Source organism: Mchenga conophoros, linkage group LG4 (assembly GCF_057382185.1).
Source record: "Mchenga conophoros isolate Kocher_MC1m ecotype Shallow Benthic linkage group LG4, M_conophoros_male_GT1.1, whole genome shotgun sequence".
NCBI classification, from domain to species: Eukaryota; Metazoa; Chordata; class Actinopteri; order Cichliformes; family Cichlidae; genus Mchenga; species Mchenga conophoros.
This window is the reverse complement of record NC_140529.1, coordinates 27,956,341-27,976,752: the sequence shown is the minus strand read 5'-3', so window position 1 is coordinate 27,976,752 and position 20,412 is coordinate 27,956,341. Positions and strand designations below refer to the sequence as shown.

The 20,412-nt window shown below is 40.4% G+C and overlaps 1 protein-coding gene across 3 annotated transcripts in view; it reads left to right on the top strand.

Annotated features, from left to right (window-relative positions):
* The first annotated feature begins 51 nt into the window (after positions 1-51).
* The window catches only part of kcnt2b (potassium sodium-activated channel subfamily T member 2b), a 42,810-nt gene continuing 22,449 nt past the window's right edge, over positions 52-20,412 (top strand). The window contains exons 1-7 of one of the 3 annotated variants that reach the window (XM_085271479.1): positions 52-436; positions 1,434-1,630; positions 16,635-16,714; positions 17,444-17,546; positions 17,800-17,862; positions 18,591-18,639; positions 19,028-19,087. In XM_085271479.1, the coding sequence (XP_085127605.1) occupies positions 1,542-1,630; positions 16,635-16,714; positions 17,444-17,546; positions 17,800-17,862; positions 18,591-18,639; positions 19,028-19,087 (444 nt within the window). In that variant the 5' untranslated portion in view covers positions 52-436; positions 1,434-1,541. Of the gene's footprint in view, positions 437-1,141; positions 1,631-16,634; positions 16,715-17,443; positions 17,547-17,799; positions 17,863-18,590; positions 18,640-19,027; positions 19,088-20,412 lie in introns of those variants that run through there. The other 2 variants (XM_085271481.1, XM_085271480.1) reach the window with 2 other exon arrangements.

Sequence of the window (20,412 nt, the reverse complement as noted above, 5' to 3'; positions counted from 1 at the left end):
GCTTACGACAACCTGAATATGTTTGTGCAAGTTTCCTAATTGGGGAGAAAGTTAATCTGTCTGGAAGCGCAAAATAACAAACATTTACATTTAGATGAGTCATTTGAGTTTACAAACGCACTGACGCCAACGTGCTTACAATCCAAGCCCAACATCGATCAAATCAACCTTAGGTGGCAGTAAGCCTTTTGACGTTTTGGTTTTGTGTGGAGCCCACGGAGAGGCTGCTTTATCAATATTAATCCATGAAAGTTAATTTGAATAACACCTGTTGTCTGCGGCTTTGGGTCAACAGGCCTCTTAAGCACCGTATTTGAATTTCATCACCTCTTCTGTTGTGACCAAGAGTTTCTATAAGATTAAACCCCTAAGAGGTGAAGTGTGACCGACTAATATATAGCACAGATGTTTGAGTACTGATTGAAACTGTAAAGCGGTAAGTTTGAAAGCTTTTATTCCCTTAATTACATATGTGTATTGAATATGTCCATTAAGGGAGGATACAGAATTCAAATGGTGGCCTGGATTCCCATTTTATTTATTTATTTAAAGTCTGTGATTAATTGTGTGGGTTTTTTTTTTTGTTTTGTTTTTTTGTATCTTCTGCTTTGATTGGGTATTTTGAATACACTTAGCATATGTATACATAGTAAGAGAGCAGCAGCACTCAGAGCTCATTTGGTAAGCCGTGTAGAATCGTGTTAAGTGTCTGGAAATGAATATGCACGACCAAAGCCTTGCGCTAAATAAATTGCTCTCATGTATTTTTAAAGCAGAGCAATTCCCAACATGACAAACACGTCTCCTGATTGAAAACAACCAACAGCTGATATTTATGAAAAGAATAATACTGAAGAAAAATGTGGAAAACTATAGCGCCGAAATAGACTCACGACTGAGATCCGCGCTGGTCTCTACAGTGCAGTAGATATTTCTGGGCATCACGTGTGCGTATGTGTAACAGTTTAATTATTATTATCGTGGGTTACAGAGATCATTATCGTTCACAGTGTAGAGCAGATGTGGACGGAGAGAGAGCTTATTGCTGATTGAAAATAATATTAAAATCACAGTTTTTGTCGATGTTTATTTTGGTTAGACTAAGGGGAGGGGGGGAAAGTGGCAACAGCTTCTCCTCGACGTTTCTTTACACATTTGCAGTCAGTGCGTCCATGTGGAGCTCAGGCAGGGAGGATGCTGGTGTTAAAGAGAGACAACCAGTTGCTCTCCAGCTGTCACAGAAAAGTGGAGCGACCCCTACCCACCGACGGATGAACGTCTTCGACCTGTTGCCTCAGTGTGAAGAAAAGTAGAGCTGCATTGTGACGGGTGGCAGAGAAGAGAGATGTTTTTTCTTTTTTTTTCTGAAGAAGGACGAATACGGTACCATGAGGTGTATCAATGTGTTCGTTACTGATTTATGTTCTGAATAGCAGAAGGAAGAGGAACTGAGTTGGTTTTGGAGGAGATCACCTCCTCGCTGTGGAGGTGCGGTTTGCGGTGGTATTTGTCTCTGTCTCTGGGTTTTGAGGAGGGGGACCATGGTCGAACTGGAGAAGGAGGTGCTCCCGCTGCCCCCTCGGTACCGGTTCCGAGACCTGTTGCTCGGGGACTGGCAGAGCGACGACAGGTATGAATGCAGCTGCTTGTAGCGTTTACGCACGGCGCACCGAATCCGTTGCGCATCAGTACAACATCAGAACATTATATCACTGTGTCTAGAAAGTACTCATTTCTTTTGCACCGCCATCAAATCACTCTGATCTCAACAGATCAGGTGCATGAATGTCTCGGAGAATTTTATGGTCAGCTTTGCAGTTCTGTTTAAAGGGCGCTGCTGCAACAGGTTTTCTCGTCTCCCTGTGTGCGCAGAGGCGACTGGTGATAATACTGTTAAGACAATACAGGCAATATGAAAGCATAGAAGAAAACATATTTTAAAAGACACCTTAATCTTAAGTTGTTGTTTTTTTTATTCTTTTCGTGCAAGAGGCGCGTTTGTGCAAATCTACACATATAAAGTGTTACAAAATAATCCTTTGATTGAATTCAAATGAGAAGAATTAAAGAACAGTTACAGCAAGGAATGCCTACATTGGGCTATTCCCTTTTTATGTATTCCCTAAAGCCCTCGTTTCTGAGATTTACAGTGAAACATCTGCCACCTGGGTAAGCAGTTTCAAATGGTCTCCCTCAGTAACTAGCAATTAACCTTTGCTTACTCTCCAGTAGATTTGATGTGCTATATATGATATGCATTGCTTAATTCTACAATTTCATTATGCTGGCTAATGGAAAAGCTTAACCTCCATCGTGCCTGTATTTCTTGTTGCTATGTGGAATTGAGGCCCAAAAACCCTTACGTGTGGGCTTGTGTGGGTGTTTCAAAACAGATTATTGGGGAAAGTTGTTATTAAAAACGCAGAGGACACGATCGGTCAATATTTAAGCATTGCCTGGATTTATAACTTGTATGTTTGGTCTTCTGTGGCCCTGACCTCTTAGGGCTCTTATTCTGAACAGCTAAAAAGTCTAAAAAGGCCTGTTCTCTCTGCTCCCAGCCTTCTGTAATTTGTCAGCTATTGCCCTAGGACAAATGTGTCAGTGCAGTGTGACCTCAGTCACCAGATTAGAGAGGTTATGATGCTTGTTTCTTAGAAGTCTATGAGACACAAGAGGACCCTTTTATAGGTCAGATAGCTCATCTTCTATAGGAGAGGGGGGGGAAACAAAACATCCAATGACAATGCAGTAGGTAATTTAACCAAAATGAATCTTTCAAAAGCCAAATTAATACACAGCTGAAGTGTGGATGTGAATAATTTGGTTGGAAGGGCTGCTGAGACAGTTGGAGAGGACTCTGTGTATGCTGGTGCCACAGATGTGCTGTAATAACTCGCAAACACATGATGTTGATTGGCGTTTCAGGAATATCCTTTAAGTGCCTTGGACGACACACAGGTACTGATTAATGGTGTGTGTACTGTGCATGTTATTTTGTCATTTGTCAGAGCTCTAGTGTCTGGCACACACACAAGCACTAGCTGTTTACCCACTGCCTAGATAATGAGCTTTTGTAAACAAAAAATACCTCCAATGTCTGTTTTTGCCACGCTTCATAGATTTCTCTTAGCATCCGCACGCCGACTTACACAAATGAAAATGAAAGAGCAGTCGAGTGGAGGGTCAGCATGCTGATCTCAGTTCCTCATTGGGAGCAAAGTGAGAAATATGACTGATAGTGACAGAGTTTTCCTGCTGTAGGCCATAAATCTATAGAAGTAGCCTCTGCACAAACACCCTAAATAAATAAGCAGACACTTCCCTTGGGCTCAGGTGCACAGATAGCTCTGTACAGTATGACTACATCCCCTAACTCCAACATATTTTCTCACATCAAAATGTCAGTGTGAGTTTGCATAACTTATCTCCTTGACACATATGGTACAGTGTGCTCTGGAAAAACATGCATTACTGAGCCCTTTAATCCCTCTTCTGTCACCCTCCGCTGGCCTTTCCCTTTCCTCCTCTCTTCTGTTTGCATCGCTCTAAGTGTGTGTTTGCGTGTGTGCATTTGTGTGTGTCCGTACATCTCCCTCACTTCACATTTCCACCATCCCTCTCGTTTCTGATTGAAGTGCCTTCAATACCGTGTAGCCACCCCCCAGACTGCTCCTGTAACTCAGTCGAATAGATTTTACCGTAGCCACCAAAAGGTCCTCAAGTTAAGAATTTCTAGCAGGCTTTTAAAGATGGGAATCGATTTAATAATTTATTTCACACACAGGGATCTGATCTTTCTGACTATACATTTATCGGTGTGGTGCATGACTCCTTTTCTGTCTACCCCTGCTGGTCCTTCAGTTCGCTTCATGTTCGGCTTAAACTGCAAACATATCAGATTTTGTCTTGACAATTCAGCAGTGGCTGCATTTTCTTTCCTCAAATTGGAACAAGCAGTGAATAAAACGGGATAAGAATTAAGTCCAAGACAGAATTTGAATAGGGGGTCGGCTGTTGAAATTTTGTTTGCCGCAGCCAATTATTGTTAGCTCTATCGCTCCCATAACTCCAAAACCTAAATCAAGATTATTTCTGGTGACTGATCAATAATTAAATGTGGGTCATTTTGTCATTTGTGTCGGGAGCGAAGACGTAAAAACATTTTATTGCCACTCTTCTGTTTATATGGTTACCATTTATATTTTTTTTGGCAGCGAGTCAGAGGCTTCTGTTTAGAGGAAATGCCAGATGACTGAACAATTAAATACAGATCTTTTGCAGGCTGGCGGATTTTGCCAGAGTAAGGAGCTGTCTTGTTTTTGCTTGAAATGAATTTGATATTGAGTCCTGTAACTGATTAATTCATGGCATGGTTGTTATCACTAATCAAAGATTTACAAAAGGCTATGATTCTTTCACCCAAAATGATATGCATTATTATTCTAACATATTTTATACATTTTGAAAGTACATTTTGCTGTATTGCAGAGCAATACCGGTACTTTTTTTTCCTCAAAGTTGCTAAAATGGCCAACATAGAAGCACACATAACTATTACACTTCTCCACTTCTATAATTAATTTGTTTTAAAGGTGAATTAAATACAACAGTCTCCTCTGCTCCACAATAGAAATCCTCAGTGGGAGCTTATGTCTGAGTCCTGGATTACCATACAAATGACAGGCTTTTGTCCTTAAAACAATTTCTTATTGGCTGTCGCCTCCACATCTTCTCTCGCTTAATCTCCGTCTCAGTCTGCTCTCCTTTCTCCTCGTGTCCCTATTCCCCTTTCTTCTCTCTTAATTCTTCCTGTCAAGTCTTAATCTAGTAAGGCCAACGTGGCGCATGATCCATCAATACTGTCAATATTCATGTTCCAGTTAGTTTTACTGTCCTTTGATTTGGCACTAAGGTGGATTCCAGAGTCCTTTAGTGTGTCATTTAGAGCCCCTGTAAGGTTCATTCATATCTTTCATAACTCAGATTATAAAGCTGATGACTATCTCTGTCCAGAACTGTGGAATCAGAGATGTATTATGCATCATGGGTATCTCGCAAGCCAGAACTGACATAAAGCAGGCTCTTGGCAATAGATGGCTTTTATGATAAACAGTCACTTGAAAAAGTGATATCTATCAAATGTATGCCTGGATGAGAGAAAGGAGGTGAAGAGGGAGCTCATCACCTCATTTATGAATCCTGTACGTGTCTGCACATTTATTTCTGGAAAATATGTAAAGTGAACTTAGAAACACTTTGTTAATGGAAAGTAATTGGCAGGGGGGGGTCTGAATTGTTAATGGAAAGCTTGGAACATAAAGTGAAGTGAGCTAATAAAACTAAAGCATCAGGTCTCATGAATTAATTTCTATTAATTAAAAAGGTGTTCCATAAATGACACTCTAATTAATATAGGAGAACAGGATGGGTTGCATGTGGTACAAACACAGAACTATTTTAGAACAAATGACAGGGTATGATTGGGGGAAAAGCAGGGTGTATAGGCAGTCTGAGCATAATTCTGCTGTAAACAATATTTTGAACATGAGCCGCTGCTCTCTTTGTGACAAGGCTGTCTGCACAACAGGGAAGACGTTACCTAAGGCAGAGTGAGAGACATGAGAGACATTTCATTTTAGTTGCAGTGTCATAGTTTATCACAGTCACATTTTAGTTTCTTTTTTGTTACTGTAGCAACCCCGCATATATATGTGTGTGCATATATGTATGTATATATACAGAACCTGTCAGCATGGATTCTGGTACAGCGGTCAGTTAGTGTCAGCTTCAAGCGGGTGTTCCTCAACACCAAGTTGCAGCTTTACTGATAAAACGCTGAGCGGGATTTATTAGAAACTACCTCTAGAATTTGGAGTGGAGAGGATGGAATGGCCTCCATGGAGGTCTGACCTCAATCACTCTGAACAGTTGTGGGATCAGCTTGGGCATGCTGTTCATGCCAGAATGACCAACACACCCACACTGGCTGACTTGGAACAATACTCTTTAAAGAATGGGATGCCATCCCACATCAGTGTGTTACCAAGCTGGTGAGCAGCATGAGAAGGCGGTGCCAGGCTGTTGTGGCTGTGTATGATTCGTCCACATGCTACTCAGGCCTCTGTTTCTTAAATGAAGAAATTGTTAAATTACCAATATGCCTTGTTTCTCCAGACTTCAATCATCCAATCCAATAAATAACACAAAACAAGTGATAATAGTATAATAAGCTGTTTGCCATTGGCAGAGAAGATTTGGCAAGTTTTTTGCAAAATCTTTGGAAATAGACTCTCCAATGACATGATGGGTATGTGTGTGTGTGTGTGTGTGTGTGTGTGTGTGTATATATATATATATATATATATATATATATATATATATATATATATATATATATATATATATATATATATATATATATATATATATATATATATATATATATACACATATATATATACACACACACACACACTTTGAATGTGGTATTATTGTTGGTGCCTATTGGCCTGGTCTGAGTATCTTCAAAACTGCTGAACTTTTGAGAATCTTCAGCAGAAGAGCATCTCTGGATTAAACCTTAAATGGGCTAAAGCAGCAGAAGACCACACTGGATGGCACTCCCGGCAGCTGAGAATGAGAAATGAGTGACCCAATTCCTACTGGCTCACCAAAGTTGTCAACAGAAAATGGAAAATACTTTACCTGTTCTGATGAGTCTTGGTGCAAAGAACATTTAAAAATGGATGTATGTTGCCTTCTATCAACAGTTTCAGGCTGTTGGTTCCCTTTTCTGATTACAGTCTGGCCTTCATCTAATGGCTGCTTCAAGCAGGGTAAGGTGTCATGTCGCTAAACCATCAGAATGGTTTCTTGAACGTGACATTGAGGTCACTGTACTTAAATGGCTTCCACAGTCACCAGAGCTCAGTCTAACAGAGCACCTCTGGGATGTGGTGAAACACGACATTCACATCATGGCTGTGCAGCCAACAAATCTGCAGCAGCTGTGTGAGGCTATTGAGCCAATATAGACCAAACTCTCAGAGCAACACTTCCAGCACCTTGTTGAATGTGTGCCATGAAGAATTAAGGCAGCTCTGAAGGCAAAAGGAGGTTCAAGATCTGCATATTAGTGGTTCATTTCAAATTAATTTCTAATCGTTATTCTCCTTCAAAAAAACTGTCATATTAAAATGAAAGCAGTTTTGGATCTATAGATGCATATAAAAAGAAACTCACAGTCAGCTAAACCTCAAAACCACTTTTTGATTTCTTTCTAGATGTAAAACTAATATAGTAACATAGTAATAGTAATCATATAGTAATTACAGAGGCAGTTTCTGCTCTGGTTTATTGTATTTGATATGCATTTTTTAACACTATTGAAAGAAAATGATGGCAGTTTCTCTTATGGTCATCTAGATTCATGGTTATTTGTTTTTATTTGTTTTTATTTTTTCCCCACCGCTGGAGCTTAGTAACCACAAGATTGAATTCCCTAACCAGCCTTTCAGTTTTAGATGAGTGCTGTCAACACTTAAGTGCCTTCCTGCTGTGGATGCTAACACAGCCGTAGAGCTGACTAGCATGTGCCTGACCGCTTCTGGGCTCTTGCCGTGTTTGGATGTTGCTGGAAGGTCCCATGGCATCAGAGTGGGGGCAGCAAGCTGTGCTACACTATTGTGGGAGATCACAAATGCAGTTGTCCACTGATTGAAGCTCCCCTATTCCCAAACTATGTTAGCTTAATACACCTCAGGAGTTATCTTTGAAATCCAAGAAGCCCCAGGGACACCAGGGACAGTGAAGAGAGATGATTCCTCTCATGTTTCACTCTTCTTTGCATCTCACGTCGTCTTCAAAGTGGTTATTTGGCAATAAAAAAGATGAATATCTTATGTTGACATAATCAAATGCTAAATGTCTGAGCATATCTGAAACTAAAGTAATCTTAAGAGACTTGGGAGATAGGATGGCATTGCGTGATTTTTAATGACTTGCATCAATTCAGCCTATATTTTGTTTCATGATAAGAGAAATTAATGTATCTCTTTTTTTTTTCCTTTTTTTTTAGTGAGGAAATAGTGCCAAGGCAGAGGAGGTGCATTTCTCTAAATTCAACCTTTAAAATGAACCATCATGTTCTGTTCTTCCTTCAGGTGAACAAAACAGACTGCATCTATGTGTCAGCAGATCCTTTAAGCAATAAGCAGCAGATGATAATTTCAGGAAAGGGTGAGGTAAGATGACTACACTAGGAAGCAGCGGTGGATGATGGCTGAATCATGCGTACAGATAATATGTATCAAATTTTAATCAGTGGGAAACCAGAGTTTGCTCAGGAAATGGTTCAGACCAAAGACTCCAGTGCTATTTTCTTATTGTCAGTATGCTTTAAATTACCTTGCACATTTCTTGTAAACGATGGCCCCTTTGCTCCTGCTGTTCTTTGTCCTGGCAAATATCTACTGAGAATCAGTCATGGCACTGACATGTGTGGATTCTTTTCCCCCTCAGTTACAGAGTGAAAAACAAACAATAAAAAGACAACACTTTTAAAACCTCGGTCATAATTGAATGATAATTAAAGCGTAGCTTTTTGTTCATTGGAGTGGTAAAATCAATTTCACAACAGCTATGATTGGTATTTAGAAAGAGGGGCAAAACGGAAACGGCTGCATCTTTTATATCATTCCTCAGTCCGTGTTATCTCTTGCATTGAGGTCTTAGAGAAAAAAAAACCTTTTAACCACAAGAAATGGATTTTCATTTAGCAAGGATATGGACACATATTCTCATTCCAATCTCTTCTGTATTCTTTTTCACCTCACTTCAAAATTGTCAAACACATGTAATGGCTGCATCAATGGGAACACCTTCCTTAAAAACCTTTACGCTGTATGTGTGCGCTGCTCTCATCCTTTTAGAGATTAAAAGCATTTTATTGATTCTAGCACTTCTTCTGTACGTCTTAGGGGTTTGAGGGATGAATTGACAGTTTTAAACCTCTTCAATTGTATGGGGAAATAAATGTGCAATGATGTCTTTTATGGCCCGCACTTGCCCCCAAAAAGCTGCGTAACAGCCAAGCCTGTAAATATCAAGCCAGTCGTGTTGCTGTGCTATGAAACACAAGCACAGTCTGGAGGATCTGCTGCCAGCGTGTCTGTGCCAGACACCACGGGACACCCCCAGAGGTTCCTCATCTATTGCCCAACAGGTCAGAGCTTTTTTGGAGGCTTTGATGTTTTGGCTGATCTGTGTAAATGTCACCTGCGTTTGGAAGTGCTTCAGGACTATTAATTGTCTGCCAGGACGATCATTTGCTCTTTGCTTAGCACTGTAGTTTTATCTGATGGACTCAATTTGGACTGATCAAAGTAAAGCAACTGTATTTATTAAATACCTCATGGGGGGAAAAAAGGTGTAATTAAAGGATGCATCTGTGGCCTGAATGGATGCACAACTTGTAACCTTTGTAAAGTGTTTTTACTGAGAGTTGTTCAGGTAAAGTAATCAACAGGTGCACCTGTAGTTTAGCAGCTTACTTGGTTTTTTTAGTCATCATGTGTCTGAATTATGCTTATGCCAGTAAAGCTAAATTGAATTGGACTGGATTGAAAAACCCAGTTCCAAAGAAAAAGGGGGGAAAAGCCATCACTGACCTTTTACCCAGCAGACATCTTGGCTTATCACAGTAGGGAAAGCACAGGTGGAATTAACAATGGCTCGGTTCTCTTTAGCATCCCACTAACTACGGCAGCATGCATAAAAGCAGCACCTCCACTAAGTAGAACTGAGCCATCAATAACACACCCGAGCATCCCTGCTGTGACACGAGGACGGAGCAGCCGAAGCTGGATTAACTCAAACCGACTGGCACAAGTGTCCACGGGCTCTCTCCTCTTACAGGCCTGTAAAATACAAAAGGTTTTTATTCATTCGTGTACATAAAAATTATTAACTTAGCAGGAGTATTATCACTGCCATTGAAAATGATCATTATTTACTCATTTAATTCATGCGCAGATTGGAGTCTGCTGTGAAAAGGTGTGACTCACAGTCTCTCGTGTGCGCTGGTAGCCATAGTCCTTACAGTAGGGAGAAAAAATGTGGTATAATAAGACTGATTATAATCGCTGGAACATCAGCTTGACAATTTGAGGAAAGATTTGACTGTGGAAGAAAAAAAAAGTCTGTGAACTACAGAATATCTAGTTTCCACCCTTCCACCCATTGCTTTAATGACAGCTTGTTCTCAGTCTGGTGGGACTCCACAACATGAGATAACCCATGTTATCCTAGCATGAGCTCTCATTGTTCTGGAAAGCTCTTTCCTTTTTATACTTATTTAACCTTTTTTTAAGCAGGAAAATGGGACTCTTGAGGTTTCAAATCTCTTCTGCAAAACTCAGCAGCTTGTTGAGATGCTGGGATGTTTGGCTTTTTTAATATTTAGGTGCAGCTTTAACCCTCATCCTACTAACATATCTAACTGGCTGGAGTCTTCCTGGGGATTTCTTAGAGCTTTATTATTGCAAAACTGAAATCTATACTTTCTTTTTTAATCCGAAGCACAATCCACTGTATTACTTATTATCCTGGTGTCACTTAGTTTTCAGTCATTTTAAGGAAACATTATTTGCTTACTTATTTGAAATTCTGTCAATAAAGGATTATGAGCAGAATCTCTGACAAAGGGCAGCCCTTTAGTCTGACTTTTTTTCATTGTGCAGGGACTGAACAAACAACTAAAATTAGCCAAAGCTAAACATACACTACAGGCAGCTCTAGCATACAGTTGCCACATGCATTGCTCAGGGCATGTTGGCATGTGACAAGAGGAGCAAATAGTTGCTGTCGTCCTGTTTGAGTTTTCAAACAGATTTTCCAGCCGAGCGTTGGTCGGTCACATCAGCAGGTGGATGTTTCCTCACTGCTGCTCGGATTGGGGCTTGCAATGTAGCAGCATCAGCTCGTCTATTCTCCAGCTGTTTCATGTAGCCTTGGTGATGTTTCCAATATTCTAGTAACTTCCAGTCTGGGCGATTCCAAATCCAGATAATAAATGCAGCAATGGAGTTTTTCTTCTTTAAAATGCCTGGCAGAGTACTCCAATCCTTGATACTGTCCGATGTTTTACTGTAAGACTAACTTTATATGAGGTAGATGTGCATTCTATACACACTATATAATCAGCCAATCACATGACAACATCTTAATCTACTGAGGCCTATAAACGTGCTCAAGACAGCCTGCTAATATTCAAAGAAAGTCAATTTAAGTAACTTTGAATTTGGCAAGTTTTTTGGTGCCAGGTGAGCTGTTATAAAGAGTTCAGAAACTGCTGATTTATGGGGAAGTTCCTACACAACCATCTTTAGGATTTACAGAGAATGAGTCTAAAGTAGAGATAATATCCTGCGAGGTACAATGCTCTGGGTGAAAATACCTTATTGTTGCCAGAGATCAGAGGAGAAAAGCCAGACAGCTTTGAGGTGATAGAAAGGCAATCGTAACTCAAATACACACAATTTAAAACCAAAGTATACAGAGCAGCATCTCTGAATGCACACACGCTGAAGCATATGGGCTACAACAGCATAAGACCACACCCAGTGCCAGGGTTTCAGCTAAGAACAGGAAACCGAAGCTCCAATTCACAAAAGTGGTCCTCAAAATTGGAAAAATGTTTTCAGGTCTGAATGAATTATGACCACATTATGACATGTTATTCCAACAGTATAACATGAAATCATCTCTAATTGGTAACAGCCTCTACAGTCACCAGAGCTCAATCCAGCAGACCACCATTGGGATGTGTTGCAATGGGTAAATGCACAGTGTATGGTAGTAGAACAGGAAATTCTATCATGGATGTGCAGCAGTTGTGTGGTGCTACATGTCAATATGGGAATAAATATCTGATGAATGTTTCCAGCATCTTGCTGAATCTGTGCTGGGAAGAATTTAAACAAAAGGAGGTTCAAACGGTTACTATCATGGTGTACCTAATAAAGTGTCGGACGAGTGTATAAATGTCATTATATGTTATTGACTTTCATTGCAAGCAGCTAGTGTAATTTTTTTTATGTGTATTCCAATGAAAAACTCCCCCTCTCGTGTATTAAAGCACATTTTAATATTTTCTTTGGACTTAATTTTCCAAAGGCATCATCTTTTCATTTCATTCATTCATTCGATTACTTTATTTTCCTGCTTGTTCTCTGTCACTGGTATGACTATTATTTCAGAGTTTTAGTGTGGAGGTCGTAATGAGCCTATGTTGTGCTGCTTTGTGTGCATAGATTTGGGTTTCTTTAGTCTCTTCCACTGTGTCATTAGACGGCCAATGCTGTGTCATTATGGAGCTCAGGCATGGGTGGAAGCAGCAGGAGAACGAGGTTCCTCTCTCTCTCTCTCTCTCTGTGTTTCTCAGAGATCCTCCTCCGCATGTCCCCTTCTGTCTGTCTGTCCATCTGTCTGCGTCTGTTTAACTACATTTATCTGTCTGTATTTCAGTCCTCCCTCTCTCCCTCTGCCTCCCCGTCACACACGTCCATGCAAATGTGAAATCTCTCCAGGCTCGTTTTTGTAATGCTTCTTTAGTCACGTGCTCTTGTTTCCAGCTGTTAAAGCTGTTAGTTTTACTCCAAAAGATAATTTTCGCTGGTTGTAAATAATTAGCTTGATCAATCAACGTTATTGAAGGAGCGTCAGAGCAGAGAGTGAGAGGAGAGGACCTCTATGGGAGTTTCTCCCTCATGATGAATCTCGCTGTTCCCCAGTTCAGTGACATATGTTATTTTCTGCACAACATGAGCCAAACCAGTTTTCCCCCACAATTATCTAATCGTTTATTTTCATTTCACTTTTTTAGAAGGCCTTGGGGCGGGAACGAGGCTATTGCCCAGGGGTATCATCGTGATGTGATTGCTTGTCTTTTGTTTTGAAATAATGCTCTTTATGAGTTTTTAATATGTTTTTCTCCTCCACCTTCCCCTTAGATTAAAGTTCCCGACTTTCAATCTATCCTACGGCTCAAGTCTTTATTGGGCTATATTTCCACTTTACTTTTCATCCTCTATTGTACACTCAAGTGGAAAAGCTTCTGCTTAGAGAAATACATCAAGGCTAGAATGACCTCTGAAATTATCCTCTTGTCGTCTCACAAAATATGAAGAGGCTTTGAGGACTTTCTGGAATGAATAAATACTCAGATGGCAGGATTTAAGAACGTATGTCACCTAAATTGTCCTAAGATGAGAACAAACAGGCGATAAAAATGTTTTGGCGCAGGAGAGCAAAACACTGTCACCGTCAGATCTTAAAGTGCAGCCTGAGATGTATGTGGTTGTAAAAGGCCAGATAAGTTCAAGGGAAAGTAAAAATTTGAGTGTTTACCTTTTTTGTTATGAGGATGATAACCAGGAACTTGGCACAGTGGAGCTTTTCAAAAGAAGCCCCACTCAAGAATGTAAGAGGAGCTGATGTTTACTAGAATATAGTGTAGCTTTAGACATAATCAGAAAGGTTACTTTTGAAATATGAAAGCAATGCAGAAAGTGTCTTAGATGCTGTTTGACCAATTTTAATTAACCCGTGTCTCATGTTTAGTTCTGGTAAACCTGTTTTCATTGTTTACCAAAAGGAAAAATGACACAATTTATTACCATTTTGAACCTCAGACTTCTTGTTTTTGGCTCATTTCCTGTGACAAACGTATAAAATAAAACTCTTTCAATGACTTTATACACACACATTGACACTACACGTGTGGTTTTCGGGACTACACTGATTCCGTGTACCTTTGTCCACACTCTGTCCTCCTTCTACATGGCCTGCTGTATGTCTGCAGAAACCATCTGTAGTTTGTCACGCTTTGTCCCTGCTGCAAATTGGTGGTGGAACACAATAAATAAATAGCTTTGCCTGAGTTGTTACTTATCGATCAGTATTTATCATTTATTCATTGTTGGGACTAATATGTAATATGGCATGAACATGATTCACTTCTAATTTATTTCAAAGAAATACATTTCAGTAGGGCTAAGAACCCTTCCTTTAATTATACTTGTTCAAGATCAACACGTTTTTTTCCTTACCTGTTAGGATGGTTAGGTCAGGATTATTTTTTCAGTTTCTAAAACATTTTATCAAAAAAAAAAAAAAGAACAGCACTTTTATTCATAAATGTTATCTAACTGAGGCAAATTCCAAATATTAACCACTAATAAAATAAACATCTGTTAGTTTTTTTGTTTGTTTGTTTGTTTTTTACATAAATTGTTGTTAAGGGGTGTATTGATTTAACACGAAAATGCAGTGGGTCCACCAGACCTGCCAACACTAGCTGACTGGAAATACTAAAAGTGACCCTTAAAAGATGGCAAAGTGCACAGTAATGTGACCTGACACTGGATATAAAACTTTAACCACAAATAAGGTTATTGTAGAATAGAATGCCTTTTATTGTCACTAAACACATGTACAGCTGAATTATCCAGTCTAACACTTTATAGTAGCCATTGTTAATAATGTGGAATATGTTATGTTAATTACACTTTAATTACACTTTATAATAGATTTTTAAATATAAATTTGCATTTCTTAAATAATTATTAGTTACTTGCTGAGCTTTGGATTGTTTTTCCAGTCAGTGCCAATCACAGGACAAAAAAAATAATATACTCTGAAAACTGGTTACATATTTTTATCGAGATTGGTTCTTTCATTTTTGTCCAAAATGTGGAGCTAGGGTACTTTTTTATCATGACGACACGCACCTCCCAGAGTTTTAAAGAGAATGTAAGTTGGCTAATGGGTGGAGGCAGCAGTCTACATCCAAAAATTCTAGATAGCAGTTAATGTACTTTTTTTTTTTTTTTACATACTAATTAGTTTCATTTTCACTCACCATTTAGATTTACAAACTAAAACAACTTGTCTGTGGTTTAGGAAAAAGACTTTGATGCTCAAGTGGACCCAGTAAATTGAAATACGATGCCAACAGTGCCGTGCCCAAGTGTCCACCTTTGAGGAGTTAGACAGGATACACTTATAATACAGTAAAACCTTTACTAGAAAACTACAATAGCATTGTAATCATTAAAAAATACACAGTGTTGAACTCTCACTACATAATATCGTAAATTGTAACATTACTAACGAAGAGTAAACATGTTATAATTTGTAAAACTAACTGTTTTTTGTTGTTTTTTTGTTTTTTTCAACAGTAAAACTAACTGTTGACTAAAGTTTAATTAACTAACTACACTGAGTTTGACTCCACAGGGGGAGACAGTATCCATATTGCAAACAATACGGTGCCGTTGCACATCTCTGGGCTTTCGCGAGCCCGTGCTCATCTGGATTTCTATTATTTTTGTGTGTTTTTCATCATGTGTGTGAAAGCATTATTGTCAGCAATCTGCTCAGAGCGCAGGGAACCGTCGACAAGTTGCAGCGGGGCCATCAGCTCCGGTGGCTGAACACTTTCCACAAGTGTGTGTTTGCTCACATGTGCTCATAAGAGAGGCAAGGAAAAAGACACTGAATTCTGCGTTGCCATAGTAACAGAGACGACAATTACACCCCACCCCAACAAGCCCCCCCCCCCCCTTTGCTGGGAAGGTGTGTAGTTTTATCTTGATTTGTGTGCACCTCATGGTGGTATAACGTCACTCTGGAACCCCGGGAAGGCTCCCCCACAACCTCTTCAACCACCGCCACCAATGCCGTCACCTCTTCCTCTTCCTGCAGACAGGAGAATAGACCACAGTTGTTCTGCCTCTCTTTCATCTGCCTGTGTTGTGTGAGACCACCGGCGTGCCGGGCCTGGCGTTTTTATCCTCGACCTGAGTCATCCACTCTTCCCTCCATAGGATGAAAGGGGAGCTACTGAGAATTCTCCCCCGAGGTGGTCAGACAGGAAATACAGTCTATGTGTGACAGTGCCTGATTATGTGTCTGTACACATGTAAGAGGTGTCTGAAGAGTGGCTCTTCATCATATCTCTCCACAAGAATCCATGTCAGATGGCCACATGAATGGTCTAATAATACTAATGACCCAGTTGCAGGTGTGTGTTTCAGGGCCATGTGTGTACAGTAATGTGTGTGCGTGCGGGCCCCTCTAACAGGAGGGTGCCAGAATGAAAAGGGAGAAAAAGCAGTAATTATGGCCTCCCATGTTCAGCAGAAACATCAGAGGGAAGTAATTTGTTGCTCTATATTTAATCAGTGGAGATAACGAGAGTGACTGCAGCTGTCTGGGCCTATGGGCAGGCGGACAAGCAGGAACACCATTTCCTCCAAAACCCATTAGTCTTTAATGCAGCAGTCCACAGCATCTTATTTACATACTTTTCCGTGGTCACATAATCATTATCACCCTTTCTATGTCGAATTTGTTCAATTGTGTTGTTTTTCTTCATCACCTTTACCCTGTTTTATCTCATAGCACTTCACTCGCTTCCTCTCATCTGTCTCATGACTTGACTCCAGCTATTTTATTTCCTCAGTCACCTGAAGCAGTTTCCTAGTACTTTTCCTCTGGGTTCTCTTGTACCGTCGTTATCTCCATTTGCCTATTACTGACTCTGCCCATCTCTCCATCACCTCTCTTAGGGTGCAGGTGGAGTTTTATGTGAACGAGAACACTTTTAAGGAGCGCCTCAAGCTGTTCTTCATCAAAAACCAAAGATCCAGTAAGTTGCCCGTGTTCGGGATCACGCTTTCCCTGGTTGAGTGAATTTCTTGTCTGCTGTCTTCTTTTTTAAACCACTTGTTCAGCTGAACACGTGTTTCGTTTTAATGTGTGGTGTGCTGCCATTCTTGCTCTGCACTTCATCACCAGTTATTCAACTTGTCCACTCTCTGTGCCTGCTTAAAAGTCTGTGTAGCGGGTTTGATTATCAGTGTGCTCATTTACAAGGATGGTGTACAGTAATATTAATATTTCTACATTTCTACTGAATACACAAGTTGCTTTTTGGGGGGGAGGTAATTGGCTTATTGTGAATTATCAAGGGGTTGTTTACTAGTTAGGCAATATACTACACGCGTGCACTTCAGCTACATTAGGCCAAGCATTGTTAGTCCTGGCCAGAAATGCACATTGAAAAGATGAGATGAATCAACTTTCAGAAGGACTTTCAAGCTTTCTGGTAGTGATAATTAGTGGTATATGAAATACTCCTAGTTGCCCAGAGGATTTATTTCTTAAGAATTTGTGTCATGTCTTCATTGAAGCTTTAATCGTAACAGATTCAAAGAGCACTGCACTGCTTAAAAGAATCCTGCAGAGCTTTATTCGGTGTCACATTTTTAAATCATGCATCAAGGATATTGATAGCATTGAATAAATTGTATCTTCATAAATTCTGCCGTATTGGTGTTGTCTTTGACTCGCTGACTATTTCTTTTTCGAACTGCAGGTCTGCGAGTGCGAATGTTCAACTTTTCTCTAAAAGTGCTGAGCTGCCTCCTCTACATCGTCCGAGTCCTGCTGGACAACCCGCAAGAGCAAAGACAGGACTGGTGAGCAATATGGCGTGAACGATGGCTCAACTGGGTAAAAGAAGGTTCTCTGATAGCAGGAGCAAAAGCAACAAGTCAATAGAGGGGACAGCAGTGTGTATGTGTGTGTGTATAAAGTATCCCGTAACTTTATGGAGGAAGAGAAAAACAAGTCTGGAAACTGAACCGTTTAGTGGCTCAGTCCAGTTTTGATGAAAGCTGCTGGGATGAAGACGTCTTATTCATGCTGTTCATGTGGTTTTACCCCCTGCAGTGTGAGCGGAGTTAACTGCACCAAACAAAACACGTCATCCCGTCCATGGAGTGAGTTTGACTGGTAAGCATGCAAGGCTTTAATTAGGAGTGATGGCTTTAGCCTGCAGAATAGGACCATGAAACCATCCTGGGATACTTTGATCCACGACACCAGCTCTCCGGCCGGAAATGTTGTATAATGCAATCAATGCGACTTTGCTTAACTGATGCAATCCACAATGTTGATATTAAACATTACTGATCCACCTTCGTTTATCACGATTCAGCTGTATGGATTACCTGCCAACATAATATGCACGCAGTGCCTGTGCAGCCTAATCAACAGTGATCTAGTGAAGACAGAGTATCTAATATACAGGAGCAGAGAGAGAATCCAGAAGGTGTGTTTGGACCTGGGGCCTTGCCCTGTCTCCTGCTCAGGGACCTATTGATCTAATTGGTGGCTGATGACATTGGCTAAGCTCTGGCGCCAAATGAATAAGGAGCCTGACTCAGTGAGCTCAGGAAAGGGATGGGCCACCTCCTGCTCCAGGCAGTAGACTTGTAGCATCGTGCCAAGCAGCCTTAAGCCCAGGTTCTTTTTTTTTCCTCTGGGGGAGTGGGGGGTTACTTTCCTTTAACCTCATACAATATGATAATTATCCAGTTATGATGATTATACAGTATTATCAGCACAGTTGAATTAGTCTAGTGTAATTTTAACATTGTCTGCCTGTTTTTTTTTTCTCTTTCTTTGTGACATCTGTCTCCTCCACTTTGCATTCTTCCCTTTTTTTCCCACCTCTGCAGGAAGCTGATCATCTGGGTTGACAGACCTCTACCGCTGTGGGCACTGCAGGTTAGATACATCTGTAACATTCCTATGTAAACAAGGCCTCCATTTTTGTGTCTGATCACTTCTGCATGCACGAATGCACAGAAGTCAAAATATCTGCGTATGCTTTAACGGCTTATTGCCAATTCAATTTAGGTCACATTATTTCAGCTCATTCTTACTTGACATATATTTACAGTTACAATGTGGTTACCCACACATACATATAAATGTACATCAGACACCAGGCTGTCTCTTGCTTCACTTAAACCTGTTCCTTCTGAAGCTCAAACATCAGCACACCCACTGATTCCACCCACGCTCCCCATCTCTGCGACTCCTAATTTCTGTGTCTGCTCTCCCTCTGTCTGTTTCTCCACATTACTCTCTCTCTCGCTCTCTGTTTTTGCAGGTGCTTGTGGCTTTCATCAGCTTTTCGGAAACTATGTTACTCGTGTATCTCAGCTACAAGGTGAGCCACTCACACGACCCCATTGGCCAGCCTGTTTGTGGTGGTGTATGTGGGGGATTTGGATGGATTTCTGATGCTTGATGGTGGTGACTGTCCACTGGACATTTCTGCTGTGCTATTAAAGTTGAAGTGATGGTATTCTGTCTTTCAACCATAGATCATTTTTACATTAATTTTTAAAAAAAAGAAGCTGAAGCTTACAAACTGTGACCTTCTTTGGCACCTAAAATCTCTTTAGTGGATTAAACAAGATTATCTCAATTGATAAAATGTCCTCAAATGAATATTATTTACACCTGCTGTAATTTTATTTGGGTGCCACAGCTCTGCTTTGGGAGCTTTCCTGCTGCCCCTAAATGCTAAGGTGGGGGCAAAAAACTCCATGTAGTCAATGTCCATTTGCTAAAAGTCACAGTCACATAGTCACAGTCAGAAGCAACACGAAAGGAGGATCTGTGATTTGAGGTGGGTTGCAAAGTGGCTTTCAGATGAACAGCAACTATGGCGTGGCACCCTCTATGAGATATTCCCCGGATGTAGAAAATAATATGGTAAATGAACTGTTTTCTATGCTACTACTACTACTACTACTACTACTACTTGAACGCTTGAAGCACTTTATATAACTTGTCTCACTGACCCATTTACACAAACGTTTATGCAAGGACTCTTTTGAACATTTTACATCACTCTGCCTTTAATCATCAGTTATTATTATTAAGCTGTGTCTGTCCTCCACAGTGTGTCTCCTCCCTTCAACCCCAATCATTTGCTGCACCTCCCTGAGCCTGACTCTGCTGGAGGTTTCTTCCTCATTACAGGGAGTTTTTCTTTTCCACTGTTGCCAAGTGCTGCCTCATAGGGGGCCGCCTGATTGTTGGGGTTTTCTTTCTGTTATTTTAGACTCTTTACCTTACAGTATAAAGTGCCTTGAGGCAACTGTTGTTGTGATTTGGCACTATATAAATCAAATTAATTTGAATTCTATTGAAGTAAATTCACACTCTTATGAATGCATTGTGAGCAGATCAAACCACCAACCTTCCAATTAGTAGACCACCTGATCTACCTCCTCAGTGACGTCATACCCTGCTTGAACTAATGCTATACCTGTTTTGCTGGTAGATTGAGTAGTTTCCATTTATGGTATAATTGAGCAATGAGTAATTAATTCAATTACTGCTGTTGTGCAACATGCATTAATTGGCACAACTCTCACCTTGGAAATGTGCACGGATGTACCCTGCCACTGTCTGACATCTGCAGGTATAAAACAAACCAAGAATCACCAGCTGGAAGCAGCAAACCTCATCTCCTGCTCAGTT